At 42.0% G+C, this 27,503-nt stretch overlaps 3 protein-coding genes across 5 annotated transcripts; all 3 read left to right on the top strand.

Annotated features, from left to right (window-relative positions):
* Positions 1–3,963: 3,963 nt before the first annotated feature.
* On the top strand, positions 3,964–12,170 carry LOC139447694 (alpha-protein kinase vwkA-like). 3 transcript variants are annotated; one of them, XM_071229154.1, is made up of 2 exons: positions 3,964–4,045; positions 9,046–12,170. In XM_071229154.1, exon 2 carries the CDS (start codon positions 9,085–9,087, stop codon positions 9,814–9,816), a length of 732 nt encoding a protein of 243 aa, XP_071085255.1. In that variant the 5' UTR covers positions 3,964–4,045; positions 9,046–9,084; the 3' UTR covers positions 9,817–12,170. The 3 variants fall into 3 exon arrangements, with proteins under 3 accessions (XP_071085255.1, XP_071085246.1, XP_071085237.1); XM_071229145.1 differs by lacking the exon at positions 3,964–4,045 and adding an exon at positions 4,160–4,496; XM_071229136.1 differs by lacking the exon at positions 3,964–4,045 and adding an exon at positions 7,298–7,574.
* A 5,818-nt stretch (positions 12,171–17,988) lies between these two features.
* Positions 17,989–20,854, top strand: LOC139447685 (uncharacterized). The gene is made up of 3 exons (XM_071229124.1): positions 17,989–18,162; positions 19,766–20,457; positions 20,488–20,854. Exons 2-3 carry the CDS (start codon positions 19,771–19,773, stop codon positions 20,626–20,628), a joined length of 828 nt encoding a protein of 275 aa, XP_071085225.1. The 5' UTR covers positions 17,989–18,162; positions 19,766–19,770; the 3' UTR covers positions 20,629–20,854.
* A 3,862-nt stretch (positions 20,855–24,716) lies between these two features.
* On the top strand, positions 24,717–27,503 carry LOC139447678 (alpha-protein kinase vwkA-like). The gene is made up of 2 exons (XM_071229111.1): positions 24,717–24,894; positions 25,877–27,503. The coding sequence occupies exon 2, from the start codon at positions 25,911–25,913 to the stop codon at positions 26,670–26,672; it is 762 nt and encodes a 253-aa protein (XP_071085212.1). The 5' UTR covers positions 24,717–24,894; positions 25,877–25,910; the 3' UTR covers positions 26,673–27,503.

The following is a 27,503-nucleotide window of genomic DNA, read 5'->3' as shown; positions in this document are numbered from 1 at the left end:
CATGCAAGCAGATTTGAGTTTGTTGATTTTCACGTCTTCAGTATATAGGGTGGTACAGTTACTATGAATGTCTTTGGCGAACAATCTGATTTCCCTCTTCCAAAATGGTACGGACATGATATAAATTCAGCTGATAGATCAAGGAAACCGAACCATTTTGATTGCACAGACGGGACCCCGGCAGTGTGATGCGTGTGACTGATGGTCCGATATTCGGAGCACCTTTAGAATACAATACCACAACTTCTCGTGAGGACGATCTCTGCCGAAGGTCACATGTCACAAGACACGCAACTAGTATTAGTGTGAATCCGTCGGACGCGAACCCGCGACCTTCGAATTGTTAGCCTGACAGCTAACCGACTGAGCTACGTCCACACTATTAAACTTAGTGCAAATTTACCTAGTCATGCCTATGACCTTACGGAACTGAACGAAAAGGGTCGAATAGGTGACGGACACTTACGAAGATTACGGGTGGGCATGGTGTCTCGTGACTTTAGTCTACGGACACTTACGGATGATCCCGTGCCATTTGGCACACTCGTCACATTCCGTAATCTACAAGATACCGGGTGGTGAGGAATGAGCCGATATGCCGCGAACTGAAAACGGCTCCAGGCGTCAGACGTCAGACGTCGAACTCGCGAGTGCGCATGAATGATATGGTATTTGATAATTCGTAGGGTGATTTTTGTGACAGAAAAGTGTGGTAGGGAACACTGTAAGGATGATGTGGATAAAAGTAAGGAACGATGGAGGAATAAGCATGACTAGTGACGACACAACGGTGAGTTCGCTTTTGAATCAGTACTGAAAAATGTAGCCAGTGAAAGTGGCTTGTGTGAATGTTCCGGGACAGTTTCCAGTTGCCAAAATATTCGACACAAAACCATTTCATCCTTTTTACTCGACGTTTTTGTGGGAAGAATATAAGGAGCCTCTAAATAATCTATAATAGCCACTAAACGAGTACCTAGCCCCTAACCCTAATGATCGTAAAGGGGTGATTGATCGTAAAGGGGATCCAAGGGTTAAGGATAGACTTAGGGTAATCTAATAGACACTAAACGGGTTCCTAACCCTAATGATAGTAAAGGGATGAATTATCGTAAAAGGGATCCAAGGGCTAAGGATAGAGTTCGGGGTAACCTACCCTAACACTGGCTACATTTGGATGTATTCAGCACCACTAAATATCCCTAACAAACTACATTCTTTTGCATAATAATGAAAATTAATGCACCGAAAAAATAATATATGTGTATTAGTTCCCATTTATAACCCTTTTAGCCACTTGAATTACGAGAAAAACGAAATAAAAAATAAATAAAAAATAAAAGTGCTTTCGTAAACTAGCGCTTGCTATAAAATGCGCCGCCGCAGGCTAGTAAACAAATATTCAAAACTCTCCACAGCGCTTGGCATATTCAATGACATTTCGTGTAGAGAAGATAGATCACTGGGAGGAGCTTATGCACACTCGATGACCCCTGACGTCACAGGGCATTGTTTCGCCGGTGTGACTGGCAACAAATTACGTCATAGGGTATGATCACGTGTTTGAAAAGTTTGTGGTACTGTATTCTAAAGGTAGATCAATGTGACATTTCAAATTTTCTTATCGGTTTCCTGCGTACTAACAACATGGCGCTTGAATTACCATAAGTTGAAGACTTTCTTCCAAAAGGATCTTGAGCGTCGGTGCTGGGTTGTTTGCAAACAGAACAGCAGGCGCATGTTGTTAATGCGTATGCATAAACATATCAACAATGCCCATATTTGGTCATATATCAATATTCATGCGCAACCAGATTTTGCAACCGGTTTCAGTTTGGTCTGTCAACGAACGAAAGTTGTTATGTATTTACACTTAAATATATATTTAACGTGGGTAATAAATAAAATACCACACTCATTCTCGTTAGATACCATTTTTACGAAACTCGTGATGAGATGATGTCTACACATTGTCTCAGAAAATAAAAAGAAATGCCAGACTGCCGTCAGAACGCACAGGCTTTAGAAGCAGGCCCCAACTAAGCTCTTAAACCCTCATTCAAAACACTGCAGCTTATTGTGACAAATAAATCAACACATAAATGTACTGCAGGTCATAAGGACTCATACAAAATTGAAACGACGAACCCAACACAAGATCTATCTGCCACAGGCCTACGGGCAGGCGCTTTTTTCGAACACTGCTAAGGGTTACATAAAGAATAACCGATTCGCGACTCGTACGAGTTCTGTCTCTATACACATACCAACGTAATTCACCACTTGACATAGATCTATACCCGCACATTCGATGTTAATATGCCTGACGGCGCTTCAATGATCACGCGAGAACATATAAATAGAAACCTACTCCTGGCATTAATGCGCTTACAATTCGTCGTATACATGGGGCTGACTGTCTATATAAAGGCGCGGACACCGATGATGTGCGTAGAGATTATCACCCTCTGTTTTCCATATCATGCCCCGTATCATCTCAAGACATCCTTATTCTGAGGCCGCGAGGCCGAGGTTTAATACTTGTCGAGGGGTGATAAGCGGCATGCTATGGGAAACAGAGGGTCATAATACATGTATGTCACTTAATACTAACCGAACTGTTATAAAAATCTTGCCATCAAGAGTTTTCCTGTCCATTTCCAAAATGTCCCTCTCTGCGCCTTCCATCAGCCATTTTAATATCTGAATCAGTCTTCCTTTTCGTGTCCTCGTCTTTCATACAGTCCACGTGTTTCAAGTCACTGATTTTTCTTCATTTTCTGTTAAAGAATTGAGTTCCATTACTCTTGAGGACAAGGAAGCAAGTGTGCGTTCACGTACATCGTAGATCAAACGAGTCGCCGAAAACAACATGACGTCATCTAATAAATGACGACATCTTTATTGTGACGTCATAAACGTTCCATGACGTTGCGTGCAAAACACCGAGGACTGATACGAGTGGTCAGGCCTGAGGCCTGATATGTCTATATCCTGATGTGGACACTGACGTTTTGTTATTATCTGGGTGGCAAAAAATACATATCAAGACTAATACATAGTGTACTAAGTGATACAATATATTCTCGAACGGACATCATGCAAACAATAGATATACTTTCTGATATATATTGTAAATAGTAGGTGAGTGAGTTGAGCTTTACGAAGCTTAATAGCAGTATTTCAGCAACATCACGACAGGGACACCAGCAATATGCTCGGATATTGTACCCATGTGGGGAATCGAACCTGGGTCTTCGGCACGACGAGCGAACGCTTCACCCTCATAGATAACCCTCTCTAGTCCTCGTTTCACAAAGCGATCTTAGTGCTACGATTGTCAGAAGCCTATGCTCCAGGGCCCACTTGCACAAAGTGATCTTAGTGCTACGACTATTGTAAGCCTATGTTAAAGTATGGTAGTTGCGATCATCTTAGCGCTAAGATCCCTTTGTGCAAGTGGGCCCCTAACGTGATTTACGATAATCTTAGCGCTACGATCGCTTTGTGGAACTGGGTCGGGTTTACATTAAATACCGGTACTGTTAACGGTCAAACCTATTACACCTCTCGACGTCATTTTGGAGGAAATACGGTAATTCTGAAAAATATACATGACTATCTTTTTAAAAATTAGAAATGAAATGACATCAAATCATTTTCCAGTTTGGGTATTTCTGGCTAAGGCAAAGGTATTTCAACAGCTGACGTCGCCCGGGTGGTTTTGACCCTGTGTCAGCGAAAGTGGAAACCCAGGTTGAATCATCACACAGAAAATTAACGCCTATACAATGACCGCACGTACTTCATACTGTGCTTACCATAAGCAAACAGGCGCGTCTTTTGGCAGGTTAGTTTATTTGAAGTCTGACCGTGCCGCTTGGGCACATCACTATAATGACAAGCTTGTCGCCACCATCACGTGACCTCAATCTGTGCTACCCTTTTACATTTGAAACCAGCGTTTTTTTAAAATGAATTAATAATAACGAAAGATCTGGTACGCGAGCCACGTTTGTGAATGGATTATATTCCGCACCAAAAGGTATGTATCCTTGAATTGAATGTCACGCCCCGTCAAACATCCTAGAGTGTGTGCTTCAAGGAATATCAACAATAACGGTATCGGACACGGCGAAGTAGGCTAGTTTGGGAACGTTATCATGAGAGAGTGACCCACTCGTGGTGTCATGCCGCTTGGCTGGGTGTGCTGTGTGTGATCGAAGTGTCAAGGAATGTCATTGAGGCGCCCACCCCCACAAGGAACGCTGGTTGAATGCATAATGTTCTGCTTGGGCACCCGGGGCTGGTCTAGCCTCCAGCTGGTTGGTGATAATATCCTTGGCGGTTGGTGAGATATGCGGAACTCTTATCGTAATAATACTGCGTGTTGCGCCAATCTACTTAACTGCCTAATTAGACTTAACTGCTAGCCGCGTGATTCCGTGGTGTTCCGAGTTGTGAGGGACTTGGTGGGATGTATTCTGGAAAGAAAGGTAAGAAAAGGGTGAAGTTATGACTCTTGTATCTGCTGAATGGGAGGGTAGGGAGGAGGACATTTTCAAAAGGAGATTATTAATACTTGTTTTGAAGCAGCCACGGCAGCCACTTGTATAGTCATGGGAGGTTGTATGTATGGTGTAGTATCAGGTGATGTTTGTTTGTTCGTTGTTGCCACACTCAGCAATAGTCCAGCTATATGGTGGCAGTCTGTAAATAATCGACAGTCCTGTGTTGTATCAGGCGATGTAAGGCATGGGTTGTATAGTGTTGTATCAGGTGGTGTGGTTGTATAGTGTTGTATCAGGTGATGTGGGCTGCATAGTGTTGTATCAGGTGGTGTGGTTGTATTGTGTTGTATCAGGTGGTGTGGTTGTATAGTCTTGTATCAGGTGGTGTTGGTTGTATCAGGTGATATAGTGTGTAGTTGTATAGTGTTGTATCAGGTGGTGTGGTTGTATAGTGTTGTATCAGGTGATATAGGGTGTGGTGTTATAGTGCTGTATCAGGTGGTGTGGTTGTGGTTGTATCAGGTGATGTAGGGTGTGAGTTGTATTATGTTGTATCAGGTGGTGTAGGGTGTAGTTGTATAGTGTTGTATCAGGTGGTGTAGGGTGTGGGTTGTATAGTGTTGTATCAGGTGATGTAGGGTGTGGTTGTATAGTGTTGTATCAGGTGGTGTTGGTTGTGGTTGTATCAGGTGATGTAGGGTGTGAGTTGTATTATGTTGTATCAGGTGGTGTAGGGTGTAGTTGTATAGTGTTGTATCAGGTGATGTAGGGTGTAGTTGTATAGTGTTGTATCAGGTGGTGTAGGGTGTGGGTTGTATAGTGTTGTATCAGGTGATGTAGGTTGTGGTTGTATAGTGTTGTATCAGGTGATGTAGGATGTGAGTTGTATTATATTGTATCAGGTGGTGTAGGGTGTAGTTGTATAGTGTTGTATCCGGTGGTGTTGGTTGTGGCTGTATAGTGTTGTATCAGGTGATGTAGGGTGTGGGTTGTATAGTGTTGTATCAGGTGATGTAGGGTGTGGTTGTATAGTGTTGTATCAGGTGATGTAGGATGTGGGTTGTATAGTGTTGTATCAGGTGATGTAGGGTGTAGTTGTATAGTGTTGTATGGGGTGGTGTTGGTTGTGGTTGTATAGTGTTGTGCTATCAGGCGATGTAGGGTGTATAGTGTTGTATCAGGTGGTATGGGTTGTATAGTGCTGTATCAGGTTGTGTGTGGTGTAGGTTGTAAAATGATGTATGAAGTGATGAAAGGTGTAGGTTGTATAGTGATGTATGAAGTGATGCAGGGTGTGGGTTGTATATTGTTGTATCAGGTGATATAGGCTGTAGGTTGTATTATGCTGCATGGTATATGTCGTATTATATTGAATCAGGTGATGACCCAATCATTTTCATTCACTACCAGATTCATACCAATGTCTCTGGATATCGATACATTCCCTGACTACACCGCTGTTGTCGTCATCCACCAAATGTGGCGTCTAGGTTTAAAGCGTGTGCTGAAGCTGTACAAACTCTTGAAGCAGATGGATGATGACATCATGTTCGCACTGTTCCGCCTTCAGCAGATGTATACAGGAGGCATACATATGATACGTGTGACAAACCTGATAGTGTCCTTGTCCCTTGGCAGTTGGAACACAGTTTATGACATAGGCATGTCGGAACCCAGAGCGAGGTCGATGGCACAGTTCTATTATTTCAAATAAACTAGACATTTAGTTCCCCCCCCCCCCCCCCCTCCCTTAAAATCATATCTACGTTACTGATTGCTGAATGTTAAAGTTAAGTTATTTTAGAAATAATAAGTGAATACTGGTATGTTTTTACGCCGCTTTTAGCAATATTTCAGCAATATCATGGCGGGGGACCCCAGAAATGGGTTTCACACATTAAACCCATGTTGGGAATTCAACCCGGGCCTTCAGTGTGACTTTATAAACCACGAGGCTACCCCACGGCCCCCTTTATAAATAAAACACTATATAATCATGATATACAATACTGCATACACAGCTGTTTTTTACCCTGTCTTATTAGAGTAGACCGAGAATAGAGTAGACTGTAGTAACCAAACAAAATCCAAAAAATATATCTTGAAACAAAATCATATTTCCTTAATCAATTGAACTACGTAGATAAAGACCGGAAGAATAAACGGAATGTGTATTTTTGTCACATGTAAATACAATATTATGAGTGAGTGGGTGAGTTGTGTTTTACGCCGCATTTAATACTATATCAGCCATATCACGACGTGTCAGGTTGATGTGGATGGCAAGCCCAAACAAGTTTCATGTCAAGGGCCCTCTTGTGCACAAAGAGCATAATGATGATGATGATGATGATGATGATGATGATGATAACGATGACGACGGTGATGCTGCTGCTGCTGATGATGATGTGCAATATTTATAATGCGCTTAAAGCGCTAAATTATTACCCCGGTCAATGGATGAGTGGGCAGTCCCCTGGAAGTAATCAACCCAAGCTGCGTTACATTACGTCATTGGTGTCACAACTTTCTGCACTGAAATATACATAACTTTCACAATAAGTTGACAAACATGAATGACCCCTATGAACACAAATCGATAAAAAGTCTATCAAATGTTGTATGTAAATCAGGCGGATGCGACTATCGGTTACATGTAAACAGAACTTACTATTTTCGGTAGTGACTCAGAAAGAGAAACCGAAACGCGAAACCGGCGGATGCGATCAACGGAAAGGTGTTAGCAAGAACATTAACAGTTCGGGCGGTAAATATTTTATGGCATCGAACATACTGCGAGAACGTACAGTTTTATTACTCGTGACAACGGCGTGACAGCTTATCCTCATTTGTGACAGCCGGCCTAGATCGCCAACCCTTAGGTCTTATTTGCATAACGCAACCATTGAACTCGGGAACTGTTGTGCTATAAGTATTGTTTGTAAACGACATGGCACACGTCCAACTTTGAAATCATTCGATCATACAGCTTCAACATTTATGACGCAACAGACATAGCGACACGATATCATTCAAGGACCTGTGCTTTTTAATCTGTTCGTGGTAAGTCTTGGTGGGTTATTTGTTTTTAACGCTTTGCCGTTTATTTTTATGCATGTTAATCAAGACGTTAATAGTTCTGCGTTGTGATGTGACCGCTACTTGAATGTCATATGAGTATTGGAATTACCCGAGCGTGGTTACCCATTCCGCAGGTGCGTGGCTGCGGTTTATGTCAAATGTTATGACTGCTGTATGGTGTGGCTGGCATTGACGTGTAGCAATACATGTATCATAAATGATCTATATTAATTCATATAGCGATATAGGATTTACACAAAAGAATTAACACGACAACAGGGGGGGGGGGGGGGGTTATACTAATTTGTGTAAAGAAGAATTGTTGTGTTCATGTAAATTATTGTTACTTGTCAGTGGCGTTGCTATGTTCGTTTTTTAGGAGTATACTTTTGGATGTATGTTTAGTGTACTGTAATGTCAGTTAGACTTTCACTGTCATTTGCGTGTTTGGAAAGATTTAATTTCGTATTTCTTATAAACAACTGGGCAAAAGAAAGTATGCAGTTGAAAATTGGATTTTACCGAAGAGTTACAATCGTAACCAAAATGGTACTATTGGCAGACCTGTTGTGTGATACTTATCGATATGATGCATGTAATATCGCCTACGATACCCGTATCAAATACATCACCATCGAATAACCATTTCTTGTTTGTTTCATTCTCGCCACCATCAAACATGGGTGTATACTTTCTTTTGCCCATCAGTGTATTATTGAATGATGAGATAACAAAACGTTGTCAGTTCAATTAACAGTTTTTAGACTCGAAATATAAACCAGTTATAATATAAAGCTGTTTTAAGATCGTGAATGAATTTAATAAAATAGATGCAATGATAGTTGTTGTTTAAAACACATATAGAATCTTAAGTATTAAGCTACTTATCGACCATGACCTAGACCTACGACTGCCATTGTGCATGGACTGAAGTCCATGTGACCTTAATCTGATTTCTCTTCCGACAACGGAGAAAATTACACATATAAGCGTTTGACACACTTCCTGTCGTATTTACAGTCATTCAGCTCTGCCGGATCATATTATCATTCCCGCTCACATTGGAGTTGCCTCCCTTCGCTAAGGTCAGCAATGCAGGTTGTGTGTGATGAGATTAAGTTGAAATATTTAGGACCAATACGTCAATCAAAATATGACCTTTATCCGCAGAAAAACTAGCTTGAATAATTGGCTATCTCAAGGCGCGCGTGCACTGCAAGGTTGTTGTCTGGTGTTAATGTTTTATTTGGATTGTCTGACCAGTACATCTTAGGAATTAGACCAGCGCCGAGTTCGATTCCCTGTAAAGGTGTGGAATGAGTAATCTTTTGCTCTGTTTCACTCTGTGGTGTTGACGATGGTTTGTTAAAAGCAGCTTAATCTTTAAACTTTACATAACATATATTCAATATTTTTTATATACAACCAAGTAATATTTTGGATTTCGTTTCAGTCTGGTGCGCATGTGACTAAAAAGTGATCTCGTGACGTCATGGGAAGCGGCGCCACAAAAACTCTCACCACCTCGCCGGACGAGCGCGGTATGGTGCATCGCGTCATCATTGAGGATAACGTCGTTTCGCGTGGAAAACGGAAGTTCACGTGCCCAGGTCGTCTGGTCGGGAGCTGGAGGGCGGGAGATGAAGTCGTAGTGAAAGTGCTGGAAAAATCCGTACCAGATGAACACTATTGGGATGAGGAGATCGAGAAGTGCAGACGGCTCAGAGAACACATCATTTCCTTTGGCAAGACCGTAAACCTACAGATAAAAATTCACGTCGAATACCCAATGACTGCCTACGTGGACAAAGTATCTAAATGGATGAAGGCGAAGATGAAACTAAAAGAAGGTGAATTTGTGCTTGTTGAGGAACCGCTTGGGAAGGACTATGCCGAACTGTTGAACTCGTGTGGTAAAGTAGAACCTAAACTGCCCCAAGCTGTTGCCGACCTTTTGGGCGAGCTGATGCACTTCACCTATCACGAGTCTTGCCGGAAGGAAATATTTTGTGGATTTCAAGGAACAGTTTCAGGGAATGTTGTGTCCCTTTCCGAACCGACTGTCCACTCAGTGGACACCAAATACAGGGAAGCGGACATGGGGCTGGAAGGCATCATAACAGCATTCGAAAGTCACAGGTGCACGGCAAGGTGTCACGGCTGGCTTAAGCCTGGCGGTGTCAATCACGAGTCCAAATTCGAGTCCATATGTACTACGGTGTAGGGCTGTTTTCTTTGCCTATTGTGTCGTTTGACAGGGAACCTGGATACTCACAGATCATTCAGTGTGCAGCTGTAGTCATGGCGTCATGTCGGAAGTGACGTCAGCCAAGGTCAAGGCCATCTGCTTTACGGCAGGTGGCTTCTCTGTATATATATATGTCAATCGTGTTATAAGCTGTTACGTTACTTCAGACTGTTGAATTATGGATTTTTCGAACATTTTGTGAGCAATGTTCAGCAATCGAAGTTGACATTCTTAGTATTGTCATTGTCACTTTATTGCTGAGGTGAAAGATTCACGTTATTTTTTACCACAAATGGCGTACTGTTTCCGCTGTGAATGCGGTGTTGTGAATAGAGCAATTCCATACATTCCAAGGTCATTGGAGTCTGGAATGACCGTTTCAGTCAGGGATGAAGGAAATATGTATTGAAAACACACAGCGTCTGGGAAACTATTAGATCTGGTTTGAATTCTCCGCTTTATAAGATATGATATTGTTATACACGTAGTTCAATTGCATACATTTTCTATACTTACATTTAAACTAACGCCTTTCAGAATTCCAATGTCAGGCGAAGTTTGCAATTTTGTACAGTGCAAAACAGATAACAGATTGTTAATGGATTTCTTTATTAACGAATCATGGGTGGCGTAATGTTCATTTGTTTATGAGGGCACGGGATGCCCAGTCGTCTATGGCGTCGCAATTCGCTGTGCAGAGTTACATCCGATGAACACGCCAGAAACCCATGATCGTGGGTTCGAATCCGGGTTTATGTTTTTAGGTTTGTCAGCACCATACTCGCGCTTGTCGGTTTCAACGAAGTGGTAAACGTCTGAGACCTGCATCACTTCGGGCTTTCCTCCCACATTAAGCTGACACGCCGTGATATGACTGGAATACTGTTAAAAGCGGCGTTAAACCCAACTCACTCACTCACTCTGAGACCTGCATCACTTCAGGCTTTCCTCACACATCACGTTGACACGTGGTATGATTGGAATACTGTTAAACCCAACTCACACATTCATTTGTATTTATCATCCCACACTTATAAGGTTTGACCATATACTTTTACCCACCATGCAAATCGTGGTTCTTTTGAGGTTATATAACACAGTATACATTGGTGCTATGTCATACAAGCCAAAACATGACACAATTAACATCTGGTTTGTAATAAATATATATTGCAATCATATTCTATCCCACCAATCGCCAAGCATGCACCAGATCAATGCACTGTGCACAATAGATTTATCAGCACGATGTTGTAACGATTAACTTTATACTTTAAGATTTATTTCATTATCCCCCGCCTTTGCCATACCGTCACTACAGTAACACAGGCCGAAGTGTACATGAAATATACTTACTATCGCCAATGTTAATCCTACCCCAGTATTACTATGCCTCGTTGACTTCAGTCAGCTCACGGGTTGATAAGTGCAATAAACACTGATCTCAGACTATGTTGTTATTATGTCATATATAGACTTTATTACTTAGAGTATAACCTACACTCTACGGGGGATTATGGAATATCTGTTTTAAGGGAATTAAGATCAGAGTCTTGGCGAGGGACAGTTAATCCGTAATTCCGAGTCAAGAGTAGGCATATTACATGTATATATAAAAATGTACATAAACTGGAGATCCATGGAGACATCAGTTGGCCTAAATGTCCTTTTTGAGGTCATGAACAATAGCTAACGTCAAAATCATTACGTCAATAAATTTTAAATGCTCGGTGTGAATTACTGAAAAGCGCGTCCCTATGGATACTATTTATGAAATAAACGGCGAGAGGGAGCTGTTTATCGTACTATAAAACACACACGTTATTTTTTAGAGGGGAGTGTCAAGTTTGTCGTTCCCATTAGATGTATCTTGGCAACGCAAATAAACGCAGTGGCCGAGCGATCGCATCCAAAAGCGAGGGAGATATGACAATCGTCATTGGGAGAAAAGGTACAGGTAATGGACGTGAGGATTGTGCACGTGAGAATATGCGGGAAATATCCATCTGTGCATAAAATGGACTTGTCCGACTTTGCCGATGTCGGATTCTATTGAGGGAGTCATCATTATTAAAATAAGGATAAATATTATTGAAGCTTGTGTATTTCATCGTGCATTATCCTTAAAGAGGTTGTACATAATGTTGATATCTCATTTAAGAAATAACCGACTCGTGGTCGTTGTTTATCGTACAATAAAGCGTCCCTCATGATTTATTCTACCTGCAGTGTTTTTTTTATGATAAACAACTCCATCTTGTCGTTAATTTGTTAAATAACCCGAACACTAGCTATGGTCATAGCCTTAAGATGATGTATATGTATGTGTTCATCATCTAGATTACGTGTGAGTGAATCCCGCAAAGAACGTATGTTGTACCATCTTCCCGAGGCAAGGGGAGCTGGAGTATTGTCCAATCAAAATCGTGTTGCAATGAATCGACATCCGGTTCATAAACAACATAGCGACTGCTGTGCAGATTTGGGTCGATTGCAGGATTTGCAACGCATATGTACCGTCAACTGGGCGTCGACAGATATTATCCAAATCTTTTCATGTTTTTAATCAAGGTTCCAAAGTGATTTGATGCACTTCGCGAGGTAAGACCCGTTTTATTACAATTTAGATCGTGATTATCGATCGGATCGTCTTGACAGGGGGCCGCAATTTTGTTTGAAACAAATGCAAATGATATGAGAGGTGGAATCTGATTGGTCATTAGGAGGGACACAGAAGGGACATAACTAGTACTAGTACGATCGAGCAACGAAATTTCAGTCTAGTTCGGCAAGGGTGTCTTGGTGGTTGTCACTTGATGACAGGATGTATTTAAGTACTGTGAAATGTATCACGTCAACTGCATGTTTACACAGACGCCAGTAATCTTTGACCTGACCAGCAGCATATGTACTCGCCGTGACACCATGATCACCGTTATGTTGCTAGTACAAGCAGTTATTAGAGAGACAACGTTTCGAGGCTCCTCCTGGGGACGCCGGTTAGCATGCCGTTGCTTTTCTTACGAAACGACAGATTTGGATCAGGTGATTTGGCTGATAGCGTCTCATCGGTGTCGGACGTTGTTGTGAATATCAAACACTGGTTTGTGACTCGATCATTTACAGGACGTCGTGATATACACTTAAATGTATTATGACTGCCGCGTAAAACAAACATCCTTCTCTAAACAAACATGGCTGCAACTCATGTAGCACTATATCATACATGGGGCGTTTTACTCAGGCAGTGTATTCATACGCGGCTCGGAAGTTATTTTAGTGAACGAAAAATAACACGTCTCAAACATCGATTGTTTTAACAATGACTTTATCTGACAGAACATTAAACAACCTTGTTTCAAACAGCACAGGCAATCAAAGAAATCACGGGGTTGTTAAATAGGGTTAATTAATTTACTTAACTGTTTGGACTAGGGTAATGTTATATGTCTCACCCATAAAAGTCACCCATCTCAATTTGTGTATTCACAAAATTTTACACGTTTCGTAAACATTGGCGTTCATCATGTACCGAGTAAGACCAGGTCTATTTCTCTCCAATACCAAAGTTAATGTCAGAGCCTGTATAAGAATAAACACTATGTATTTAGCTCGCCAAGGCTCGCTAAATACAATGTTTATTCCTAATGCAGGATATTTACCATCCCCAAACACACTCGCGTGATAACCTCGATATACATAAAGATAATAATACAGCGCCACTCATATAAAGTTATGAGAAACGATACACAGAACTCGATGATACACCGTATATACAGATACAAAACGTTTTACCCATATAGCAATAGTTATCTGCGTTGTAATATTAAAAAGCAGGTTTTGGCAGTGACATATACCTCATGTTTAAAAAGGACACACAATTTCTCATTGTTTGATAGGTTTAAAAAGTTGGACATTTTAGTCGTTATACCCGTGAATAATGTGGATCTTAGATCATCGTATAGTGGACATTCGAATAAAACACGTTTTTCATCTTCAAGATGATCATTACAATTAAAGCACACTCTGTCTTCAGCCTTTAAATTTATAGAAGCAATGACGTGAGTGTGTTTAGGGATGTACCATAAACATTGTCTAAAGCCAGACTTGGGGAGCTAAATACGTTGTGTCTATTCCGGATATGTACAACCTCAAAACCCACAAGCGTGACAACCTCTTAATATATAATGTCTGTATTGTGTCGTCGAGAAACCTGTTCTCATCTCCCCCCAAACTGTACCTGAACATTGAAAGTTTTCCGACAATGTGCGCATTCATGTCCAACGGAGGTGGTAAAGAATCAGCCATCTATAGACATTTTAACCCGTTTTTACAATGTGATCTTTAAATCAGGTCTGGTCTCCAGTATTTGGAAGAAGGGAGTCATTAATCCAATCCCCAAATCTGGGGCAGGAGACCCAAGATTACCAACTAATTATAGAGGCATCACTCTTCTCTGTGTGACTTATAAAGCATATGCCAAGTCCTCAACAACAGAATCAGCACCTGGCTGGAGACTAATGATCTGCTTACACCTTACCAAAATGGTTTCCACAAGGGTAGATCATGTCAGGATCACCTAGAAACTCTCACTAAAATAATATACAATAGGAAGATGTCAAAACTATCTACTTATGTATGTTTTGTTGACATGCGTCAAACCTTTGATTCTATTCTGAGAAATATGTTGTGGCATAAACTACAACATCAATTTGGAGTTCAAGGATATATTTTGAGATCTATTCAATCTCTCTGCCAGGATGTGCAATGTTCTGTCAAGGTGAATACTGACAAACTGACTGGTTTGATGTTACTGTTGGGGTCAAGCAAGGCTGTTGCTTGTCACCCACACTATTTTCTATGTATGTGAACTTCAGTGTGGAATAAACATTGACTCTTTCAACATTTCATTCCTAATGTATGCGGATGATATTGTCCCCATCGCACCTAATGAAGATAACTTACAAAAGCTACTCGATTGTTTACATCAGTGGTCTACCAAATGGAAGCTAGCAGTGAATAGAGACAAAACAAACATCATGCACTGTAGAACAGCATCAACGCCTATATGTGATATTCAGTTCAAATGTGGAAATGTCAATATCGATTATTGTACAGAATATAAATATCTAGGAATGTGGATCAACGAACATTGTGACTATAGGAAAACAGTTAAAGAAATATGCAAAGCGGCAAACAGAGCACTTGGAGTTATTTTCAGTAAGTTCAACCATTTGGGAGGTTTAAGCCATGCAGTGTACACAAAATTATTTGATAGTTATGTGCAACCAGTTATAGTGCAAGTGTGTGGGGCGTAAATATGTACAAAGAAATAAGTTATATTCAGAAAAAACCCTCAAGATTCTTCTTGGGAGTGAGAAAGAATGCCTCTAATGTTGCCGTCAGAGGAGAGATGGGGTGGAGAAGCCAAGATACTAAAATTAAAATTGAAGTTCTTCGAAGTTTCCATAAAATCATCACCTCCTGTGAAACATCTGTGTGTGCCATAGTCCATAAATGGTCATTTAAAAGAAAACCCTCCTGGGATTATAGGGTGTGTGAATTTGTGAAAAAAATAGATATTCATGGAAATATGGACGTTTTAGATTTTTGTGTCAAGGCTAAACGTGCCTCATTTCTCAAAACATGCCTTGAAGTGTTAGATACAAGAGACATACAAAAGTGGCTCTCGGATATATTTAATGACAAAGGTAATTGAAATGGAAATAAATTACGAACATATAGGAAATATAAAGAAACTATCCAAACTTCTCACTATGTGAAAATGTCTCTACCCAGACAACAAAGAGGTATATTAGCCTCATTACATTGTGGAAACCTTCTGTAATGTAGAAAGTTGCAGGTATACCAAGCCTGTGACTCCTTTGGTAAATAGACTTTGTCAACTATGTCAGGAACAGTTAATCGAAGATGAAGTACACTTTGTTGTGGTGTGCAAATTCTACAATGATTTAAGGAAATGTGCAGTCGAAAGGGTGCACGGGAATCACGCACGTTGAGACGCCCACGGCTAACACCGTATTCGTGCGTGCGTGATTCCCGTGCACCCTTTTGAGTTGAGTTGATTGGTTCAACTGTGTATCCGTATATGACTCCACCGGATACCGTTTTTACCCATTGCTCGTGAAATCTGTGTCTCAGTGGGCTAGCACCAGTAAACCAGCATTTATATGTCCGGACGATACAAGCAGCCACATACACACGTGCAGTCACGTCGCTGATATAAGTGAAAACATCTTGAACGCGATGTTAAACTCCATTCACCTGATCTCAAACTACGAGGGACACAGGTGTGTGTAGGTCCGGTGGGAATAGTAGTTTGTTTATTTGTGTGTTTGTTGTTATACCAGCTATATGACGGCAATCTCGCCTTTTAATGCAAACATGGGTTGCTGAACACCTATTCTACCCCGGATCTTCACGAATAGCTCTTAGGTTTTTTGGGACGGTCTGGTAGCCTAGTGGTTAAAGCGTTCGCTCGTCACGCCGAAGACCCGGGTTCGATTCTCGACATTGGTACAATTATTACTAAAATATTGCTAAAAGCGGTGTAAAATCAAACACACTCACTCACTCACTCAGGTTGTGGAGATCACTCGGTACATGATGAACGCCAATGTTTACTAAACGTGTAAAATTCCGGTGGTGCCCTCAGTGTGAACGTGTATCAGTAACTAGACAGCGGAATGAATAGTTTCAATAGATCACGAGGTTTATATATATATGCCCAGGTGTGTGTAAATTCTTTGAGAAATGAGCGTCTGGAAGACATATTTTTAAAATCGTGATTTGCTTTTGGTTTTAGTGTTTAACGCGGCAGTAAGAATTATCCCAGCTGAATGACTGCGGCCTGTAAATAATCGATTGATTCCTATTGTGAGTAAGTGAGTGAGTGAGTGAGTTATGTTTAACGCCGCTTTTAACAGTATTCCAGTTATATAACGGCGTGTCAGCTTAATGTGGGAGGAAAGCCCGAAGTCGTGCAGATACCTGACGTTAACCACTTCGATGAAACCCACGAGCACGGGTGTGGTACGTGCTGACAAGCCAAGAAACATAATCGGGTCGAACCAGGATTCGAACCCACAATTAGAGGATTCTGGCGCGACCAAGGGACGCGACTCTGCACAGCGAATTGCGGCGCCTTTGACGACTGGATGCCTGTGCCCCCGATTCCTATTGTGAGCAACGACCCACGCCGTCGTGGTTTGTTTGTTTGTTTGTTGTTTAACGCCGCACTCAGCAATGTTCCAGCTATATGACGGCGGCCTGTGAATATACGTGTCGGGACCAGACAATCCAGTGATTGATATCATGAGCATCGATCCAAGCAATTGGGACCGATGACATGCATCAACCAAGTCACCAGGCCTGACTACCCGATCCATTTGGTCGCCTCGTATGACCAGCATGGATTGCTCGGAACTTATTCTCTCCCGAAATGGGACACGGATGGCCTAGGCGTCTTCGGTGCCACAATTCGCTGTGCAGAGTTGCGTCCCTTTGTCACACCAGACACCTTTGATCGTGGGTTCGCCCCGAATATATTTCTATGTTTGTTAGTACTATACGCATGCACGTGAGTTTCACTAAAGTGGTAAACATGCAACACTTCCCCCCACATTAAGCCGACACGTACGCCGTAAGATATCTGAATACTGTTCAAAGCGGCGTTAAATCCAACTAACTCACTCCCACGAGGAAGTAAAGATATTTCTATGTGTATTCTTATAATTAGTATAGATATAGTATCCCTCTAAAGATATTATCACACAATACTCCACTCCTATTCCAAGAAGTGCATTTACTTTTACACGAAACAGAAGTAAGTCAAGGGAGCCCGGTCGACACAAAACATCTTCATTCTCGAGGAAAGCGATGAACAACTGTCACGAGGCCGGCCTGCATTCATTGTCCCACTGCTCGTATGTATGTTTACAGGCTGAGAATGCGAGGTCACATTGTCGTTTCGGCGTAAGTTTTGTACGTTGTAAATACCCAAGCTCGTTCATGCGTCTCTAAGAATCTTACTCCACGACAGCAGTTACGCCCCTTAGGCGTGATAAAATATCTCAAGCTTCATGTAATGTAGTGCAGAATCATTCGAGTTACAAGTTTACACACACCTTAATACGAGGTACCCAAGTCGATGTTGTGCGTCGGGATGATCCGAAAGACATGCGGCTAGTAACATGCATATAGTCCTACACAACAGTGATTTGCACAGGTGGGCTGACTGGTAGACATTGTCGTACTTAAGGAAGTTATCTACGGCAAACCATAAGAATTAACCTCAAACAGGTAAGGCAAGAGGTTTTTTTTCAATGGCTGGCACAATCACGTTATTGTTGGCTGGTACATGACTCATGGCTGGCTTTTCACAGCAATCAACACGTATAAGTTGCATGCGTACAAGTTACATAGATTCCTCTTTAATATTCGATGCTTTGTATTAGAGGACGAGTGACAGTATATTGCCGGATGTAAATAAAACAAGGAAAGAAATTCCGCCTGAAGGACCTGCCATTACAATATGGGAGGGGGGGGGGGGGGGGGAAGGGGGATCAGGGGAGGTCACCCCAAACCATGACAGCTTCTAGGGGAGAGTCGAGTCATTATAAATAATACACATATTTGGGGTGGGTCATGAATAATATGTACAAGCACATGGAAAGGGTCATAAAATGATGACAAGCATTATGGGAGGGTTATTAGGTCATTATTATTTTCAGTACATCAGTGCATCTCACACACGCACGCACGCACGCACGCACGCACACACACACACCAAGCGAGCCCTCGAGATATATTAAATCAAACCAGAAGACGTTTAGCTGGAATAATAGAATCAAGACAGGGAATGGAAGTCCTTATGGTTCAAATCATTCCGCTAGGAATTGAGACGTCTGGAAATGTCGAGCTTAGTACAGACGTCCAGGGTAAATATCACACTAGAATGGAGGGATGATGTACTGGATAATCGAGTATGCTAATGAATGAAAATAATATTTGCTGAAATATTTCATTTCAGTTGATTTTGATTGTCACGGAAAGAGATAGGGTCATCTTTTGTCATAAGACGCCATTTCATTGTTACGTTCTCCCCTCAACTATATTACACTGGACCTCAATCTAGACCCTGACTGAATCTTACATGATTGAATTAATTCAGGACATCTCACACCGCACCTTATCTCGACACCGACTGAATCTTACTTGATTGAACTAATTCAGGACATCTCACACCGCACCTTATCTCGACACCGACTGAATCTTACATGATTGTATTAATTCAGGACATCTCACACCGCACCTTATCTCGACACCGACTGAATCTTACATGATTGTATTAATTCAGGACATCTCACACCGCACCTTATCTCGACACCGACTGAATCTTACATGATTGAACTAATTAAGGGCATCTCACACCGCACCTTATCTCGAAACCGACTGAATCTTACATGATTGTATTAATTCAGGACATCTCACACCGCACCTTATCTCGACACCGACTGAATCTTACCAAGCTGTCTTTTATAACAATGAGTGAATTATTAGTGTCAAACGCCGCTTTAGATAGTAACGACTGAGCTTAAAGATGCCCGGTACAGTCTAGATGTTGTAGTTAGTGCCTTGTGTGAAACTAAGACACTATTTTTGTATGTAACTAGGGTTAGAAGTAACTGCTTTTGATCTACATTATAATATTTGACACGCAAAGTGGGTTCTGAATAATCTGAATCAAACGTGCCAGGATAGCCACTTAACGCAAGCTAATATATCGAAGATATATGCAGGGGAAAAGATGTCGAAGTTTGCACATTTACCTCCTCTGTAAAACTAGTACAGCTTAACGAGTTGTTTTTGCAATACTCCAGTAACTATTCTTGTACTCTCACAGGTACCATGGGCGCCGTTAACACGACCCTCACCTCGGAGGACAAGGATGAATATGGATGCGAGTATTTCGCCAGCTTTGAACACTTTCCCTACTCGGAAACGTCCCATGAATCCTTCTACCTCGGCCGCTATTCCCGTGAAGGCAAATTCAGCTACAAACACGACGACCTTTGCCGCATCCGAGCCAAGAGGCACAAGATTGGACGCCACCGCCACTGGGAGAGTCAGGTGAGGATTGGCCGGGTGGCCCAGGAAGTCGCCAAAGACTTCAACAAGGCGGTGGTCAAGCAGAAGGACACGATCACCATCTCAGTGCCTATCCGAGCCGAGATGTCCAGCGTGTTCAACGAATGGGCGCCAGTTGGGATGTGCCTGAGATGTTGCAAGCCTCACAAGAAGAAGCTTGTGGTTGGGGAGGTGGTTCTTCTGGAACCCTACTTCAGCAGTAGGGAGAACGAGTATTATAGTGACTCCACGGGGTGCTGTGAGAACGAGAACCTTAGTGATGTAGACAAGGATATAACGCAGGCCTTCTCTCATTACTCCTGGGAACACAGTGGTGGGAAGTTTGTCATATGTGGACTAAAAGGAAGGAAGATGGACAAGGAGTATTATTTCCGTGGCCCCACTGTTCACTCCAACCCCGTGGCAGGTAGGGGCCGAGATGAGGGCGGAGATGAGGGCGAGGGCGATGTGGAGGGAAAGGGGGAGGGGGAGGGAAAGGGCGATGTGGAGGGAAAGGGGGATGAGGAGGGCGAGGAACACGAGGATTTCGGAGACAAGGATGAAGGGCTCCTTGGAATCCGGAATTTCTTTGTGAATCACGAATGCAACCAACTTTGTGAGAATTTCTCCAAATTATGAATCAAGACGAAGTCTCATAGGTATATTCAGACTCGAACTCAGACAAGCATGACTCCTTTCGAGTTCAGTGGTAGGATATATTCAGTGGGGCGCACGCTGATGTCAGATATTGACCTCTGAATCATCACATTCCATCACCAGCTCATGTTGTAAATGTGTATTATGTCATCTAAACATCTCGGGTTTCAAGATATCAATGTTTAAAAAATACATGATTGAATTTGTCCTTTTTTTATGAAGTAAAAATACTGTATAACATGTTAGGCTCATAGTTTGAACAGAAAAGATAAGTTTTGTTTCCGTAGTAGAGAAAATATCTAATCTTCAGGCCACCACCACCCCTACCCTAATATCAAAATAGTCGGTACCCTGGGACCATTGACCTGCCACGCCAAGTGGGGATCGGGTGGTCAGGCTCTGTGACCTGGCTGATTGCGCGTCATCGTACTCCCTGTTATGTAGTGATTGATTCACAGATGGACAGCAAGGGTATAACTAAACTGATACCACACTCTTGGCAATTACTGTTCATCACCTATTTGAGACGTCGTCATTATACAACCGAACTCAAGTACTAAGCACTTATTGTTCATCACCTGTTTGAGACAGTCATTATACAACAGAACTCAAGTACATTGTACTAAGCAATTACTGTTCATCACCTATTTGAGACATAGTCATTATACAACATAACTCAAGTACTAAGCAATTACTGTTCATCACCTGTTTGAGACAGTCATTCTACAACAGAACTCAAGTACATTGTACTAAGCAATTACTGTTCATCACCTATTTGAGACATAGTTATTATACAACAGAACTTAAGTACTAAGCAATTACTGTTCATCACCTGTTTGAGACAGTCATTATACAACAGAACTCAAGTACTAAGCAATTACTGTTCATCACCTGTTTGAGACATAGTCATTATACAACAAAACTCAAGTACTAAGCATTTACTGTGCATCACCTGTTTGAGACATATTCATTCTACAACAGAACTCATGTACTAAGCAATTACTGTTCATCACCTATTTGAGACATATTCATTATACAACAGAACTCAAGTACTAAGCAATTACCGTTCATCACCTGTTTGAGACGTCGTCATTGTACAACAGAACTCAAGTACATTGTACTAAGCAATTACTGTTCATCACCTGATTGAGACATATTCATTATACAACAGAACTCAAGTACTAAGCAATTACTGTTCATCACCTGTTTGAGACATAGTTATTATACAACAGGGGCGGTATTCATGAACATTCTTAGAGTGCTAAAGCCGCCTCCGCGGTCTTGTGGTACAGCGTCCGCACGGAGAGCGGAAGGTCCGGGGTTCGATCCCCGGCCGCGTCATACAAAAAGACGTTAAAAGATGGTACTTGTTGTTACCCTGTCTGGCGCTCGGCATTAAGGGGCTTAAACAAGGACTGTCGGCTCGGAGTCAGTATACTGTGTCTGAGCGGGGTATTCATGTTAAACTGCGGCATGGTATCTCAGTGAGCTAGCACTACAAATCGGCCTCAGTCCGGACTAGTACAAGCAGCACACACACACACACACACACGTGCATGCACGTCGCTATATAAGTGCAATAATCTTGGACGCGACGTTAAACCCAATTTCACCTCACCTTAGAGCGATAAAGAAGTCTTAAGTCTGAGAAAATTCTTAGAAATACCAAAAGTTACTCTTAAACCTACAATTTTAATCTTAAATCTTAAATTTTCTTAAGTCATATTCATAAAAAAAACTTTGACCACTAAGCGTACCCTAAAGTTAAGAGTACTCAAGAGGGCTTTTAATTACCTAAGAATGTTCTTAAGTATCTTCATCCGCGACGTAACTCCCGGCCCAAACTTGCCCTTGATGATAGCCTTCCGCTCATCGACAAGTTGGACCAGGAGCAAGGTCTGGTCAGATGACCAATTCGGTTTGCGCTTCACTGCAATCATTTGTGCTGAATCCATCGCGCGAAGTGTTGACAGATGCACGTCTGCGTGTTGACATCACGTGACAGTCACGCGATACTAAATCATGCCTCTTAAACTGAAGAGTGCCCGGAATTCTAAATTTAGCACAGGGATTTCACTGGTTACGACCAATGTCCGACCTAAGAGTTACTCTCAGAGTTTCACTTAATTCTTAGCTAAAAGTTACGCTCAGGGTCATTATGATTACACTCCTAAGTGTAGCTCCTAGCTAAGAATTAGAGTTAAAAGTATTCTTAAGAAAATTCTGGGAATGTTTATGAATACCGCCCCAGAACTCAAGTACTAAGCATCCCAAAGATAATTGCTGTTTCTCTGGGATTCGTAAATATTTTGGACATTTCCCGATGCACAGATATACTTATGGTATACTACATTATACAATGAGTGGCTACATGGCCCAGCAATGAGTACCCTACGTGTGTTTCCGGGCACAGAGTAAACCCATGTCGACAGCCTGTCCCCGGCTTCTACCCCATGTCCGGCACTGCCCGCCAGAACTCATCAGCTGCCGTGACCAGAAAGTAATGTGGTCTCAAACAATATGTAAATTGTCAAACAGATTCACCGCGTTTAACGCCGTACATAATAGTGATTGGCATCATGAGCATCGATCGACGCAATTGGGATACGATGACATGCATCAACCAAGTCAGCGAGCCTGACCCAGCGATCCTTTTAGTCGCCTCTTACGACCAGTGAAGATCCGGGGTAGAATAGGTCTTCAGCAACCCATGCTTGCCGTAAAAGGCGACTGTGCTTGTCGTAAGAGGCGACCAACGGGATCGGGTGGTCAGGCTGGATTGTCTGGTCCAGACTCGATTACTTACAGACCGCCGTCATATAGCTGGAATATTGCTGAGTGCGGCGTTAAACAACAAACAAACTGAAACAAAACAGTCGCCTCTTACGACACGCATAGTAGTTTTTTATGGCAAACATGGATTGCTGAATACCTATTCTACCCTGGATCTTCACGGTCTAACAAAAGAACAATGCTCAAAGCAATTCACTTATTACAACGTGTAATTTAAATTTCTTTCATTTAAGGAGTCCGAAGACAGGATGGCCGAACATCTTTGACCCGAAGATCCTGCTTACACAACGTGTTTTTGTCTGTTCAGCAAAATATATACAGCCATACCAACTGTGCGAGCTTCACGACCGCTTTTGAGCAGTCAGTCTGGAAACTAGCGCTATATAAATACCAAATTAATAATAATAATGTGCATTAACGCTGATATCATACCGATAGTAGAATTTTCATCCCGGGTTTCTGAAGAAATTGCAAGTCGTAGACATTTACAACTCGAATGTAGCCAACGAACCCGGGGGTGGTGCTCATAGACCAAGACCCCTAATATTCGAACCCACGGCCAGAGGATCCTGGCAACTAAGGGAGACAACTCTGTAAAGCGAGTTCCGCGCCTGATATAAATGTGGATTATAATTAATATGTTGTACCGACGCATAACTATAAATTCGTGTATACAACATAGACCTGATCATTTAAAAGACACCCGTGCATAGGTGGAATAGTAATAATTTTGCCGTTAAAAGATAACCGCATTGCAATGTGAAATACAACACACGACAACATTTCAACATTCTAGGTACGTTTTACACAGAGCGACACTTCGATAACTCGAGACTGTAGTGAGACCGACGCAACTAAATCGGGTTATCCATAGATTAAGACACACGGGTGCTAATATTAAACCTTGAGACCGACAAGCATTCTACTTTATCCATACCGTGCTAAACAATATATAGAGTTGAAGGAGTTAAAATATATCTGGCTATTCCGACCAAATCCATAAACCACTACTGTTCATTGACTGTTTCACAATCGTTTGATAATTATGTATTGATGTGTTCAATATATTTTTAGCAAGGGGCTTGCCGCATAACGCCATGTTGGTGCATGATGTGCACCCTTCACTAGGACGTGAACACAGACAATAAACTATAACGTGAGTTGGTAGTATAATGCACGCCACGGCATGTAGGAACATGACACATGCACTACATACACAACCCGAGACAAAATTCAAGGTACTAACATTTCCCTGTTTCGTCGACTCTTTTCCACAAGTGATTTATCTTTTATTAACAGTGCAACGTCATGTGCAGAATATTTCCAGGAAATGTACGTGTTTCCCGGAGAAAGATAATGTCACGCCGTTACGTAATTATTGGTAAGACGATATTTATCCTGACGCTGTAGAGTGGGGCCGCCCGTGCAGACAGTGTGCTGGGACGTCGCATACAGGTAGGGCGGATAACATTTATCATTAATCTGTGATATGCATTTGATTTCTGCAGTCAAGTAACGACGTAGTTGTATTCTGTACAGTAGCAGAAGTAGTTGTAAGTGTGGTACAAGTCACAGGTAGAAGAAGTAGTTGTAGTAGAAGTGGTTGTATTAGAAGTAGTTGTGATAGAAGCAGTGATAGTAGAAGTAGTTGTGACAGAAACAGTGGTAGTAGAAGTAGTTGTGATAGAAGCAGTAGTAGTAGAAGTATTTGTGATAGAAGCAGTAGTAGTAGAAGTATTTGTGATAGAAGCAGTGGTAGTAGAGGTAGTTGTGATAGAAGCAGTAGTAGTAGAGGTAGTTGTGACAGAAACAGTGGTAGTAGAAGTAGTTGTGATAGAAGCAGTAGTAGTAGAAGTATTTGTGATAGAAGCAGTGGTAGTAGAGATAATTGTGATAGAAGCAGTGGTAGCAGAGGTAGTTGTGATAGAAGCAGTGGCAGTAGAAGTAGTTGTGATAGAAGCAGTGGTAGTAGAGGTAGTTATGACAGAAGCAGTGGTAGTAGAAGTGGTTGTGGTAGAAGCAGCAGTGGTAGTAGTCGTAGTTGTGATAGAGGCAGTGTTAATAGTACAGTTGGCAGGCATTCGATAGTAATAGACGTAGTTAATGTATGATCTGTGAAGTGACTGTGGGAATAATATGGTGTCATAGCGGAAACAGCTGAAACAGGTGTAGCAACAGTAGTAGCAGTAGTAAAACAAGTAATCGCCTATACAACAGTAGTGACTGTGGTACTGGTTGTATAAGGAAAATATTTTGTAGTGGTAGAAGCAGTAGTAAGTGTAGTTGAAGATAAAAAAAATGGACGTTTTAGTTTTAATAATCCTCGACGTAGTAGTTGTCAAAGTAATAGTAGTCGTAGAAGTAGAAAGTGAAGTAGAAAACACATGACATTGATACCTGGTTATATAACGCGACCCTGGATACATTGTATTTTCAGGCAGAGAGTCGGGACAAATACATTACCCCCCAAAATGTTTGACGATAACGCGACTTTCCTGACAACGGATAGAGATGAGGATGGTTCCAAATATCGAGCTAACTTTGAGCTGTATCCTTATGTAGAGAGCGAGGAGTATGCTTTGTTCAAGGGAAAGCAGTTCGGTGAACATGGGGAGAAGGGTGCCAGACACGACGGAATTTGTACCGTAAGAACTTTGAGGAACAGTCACCCTCGCTTCCAAGATTGGGATTTCTACATGATGTGTTCCAAGGAAGCAGCTCTTCTTGCGGCGGAGTTCAACAAGCTGCTGATGCCTAGGACTGAGGTGAGGTTTTCGCTTCCTCTACGAGCTGAGATGGACACGGCGTGGAACGCAAATTCTTTAATAGGCTTTATCATTCTGGCTTTTAGGCCCCATCGGAAGCGCCTGAAGGAGGGTGAGGTGGTGGTGGTTGAGGACTTCCTTGGTAAAACCACTTCTCTCTACATAAGTGATTCTGGCTTTGTGGGTCCGAAGGAAAGCGACATTCTTCAAGCATTTGGACACTTTACCTGGAATTTCACCAATGAAAGGCTGGTCATTTGTGGACTAAGGGGTGTCAGGAGAAAGGGTCACTTCCGCCTCAGTGACCCAACCATCCACTCGGTCTCTTCAGAAAATGGTTCTGGTGTTGGGCAGGATTTTGGGCCAAGAGATAAAGGATTGGATGGGATTATATCCTTTTTCAGATATCACCGTTGCAATGACATTTGCAGGAACATGCCCACGCCGACTGCCTTGTATTATAGCTAAACGGTTTTCTACTACTGAGCCACCCTGCCCCCTCTAAACAAGAACACAAGTATTATGCTCATATATAAGCTGTCCGTTTACTTGGTGACGGGGATGTAAATACAACTAATCATGTTATTGCACTTTTATAGCTCCCACACTACACTGATTGAATATCTTCAATGACTCAGATTTCAGACTGCCAGACCCGTGAAGATCCGGGTTAGAATAGGTCTTCAGCAACCCATGCTTGCCGTAAAAGGCGACTATGCTTGTCGTATGAGGCGACTAACGGGACCGGGTAGGCGTGGTTGATGCATGTCATCGTATCCCAATTTCGTGGATCGATGCGCGTGATGTCAATCACTGGCTTGTCTGGTCCAGACTCGATTATTTACAGACCGCCGTCATATAGCTGGAATGTTGCTGAGCGCGGCGTAAAACAATAAACAAACAAACAATTCAGACTGCCTAACATTAGCCAAGTCAGAGCCATGAACACATGTCACTTATATCACTAGGGTGGCAGGACCTAAAATGGGTTTATTGGCTGTGTAAATGAAATATTCCAGAGGAATCGAAGAGTTGATTGGTCATGATCAACATGATGTGACGTGGAATTAAGATTGTCTCAACGATAACACTGGGGCATAATTGTGGCTTTGTTGGTTGATTGGTTGGTTTGTTGTTTAAAGCCTCACTCAGCAATATTCAAGCTATGTCACGTCTGTAAATAATCGAGTCTTGACCAGACAATCCAGTGACTGACATCATGAACATCGATCCACGCAATTGTAAAGACGTCGGGGTTTTCATGTTCATGTTTCCTGTTTCCACCCCTACACAGCTGTG

The sequence above is a fragment of the Haliotis cracherodii genome, unplaced genomic scaffold (genome assembly GCF_022045235.1).
Source record: "Haliotis cracherodii isolate W230 unplaced genomic scaffold, xgHalCrac1.p SCAF_10, whole genome shotgun sequence".
NCBI lineage: Eukaryota > Metazoa > Mollusca > Gastropoda > Lepetellida > Haliotidae > Haliotis > Haliotis cracherodii.
Note: the sequence above shows the minus strand (reverse complement) of the source record. Positions and strands in the feature narration are given on the sequence as shown.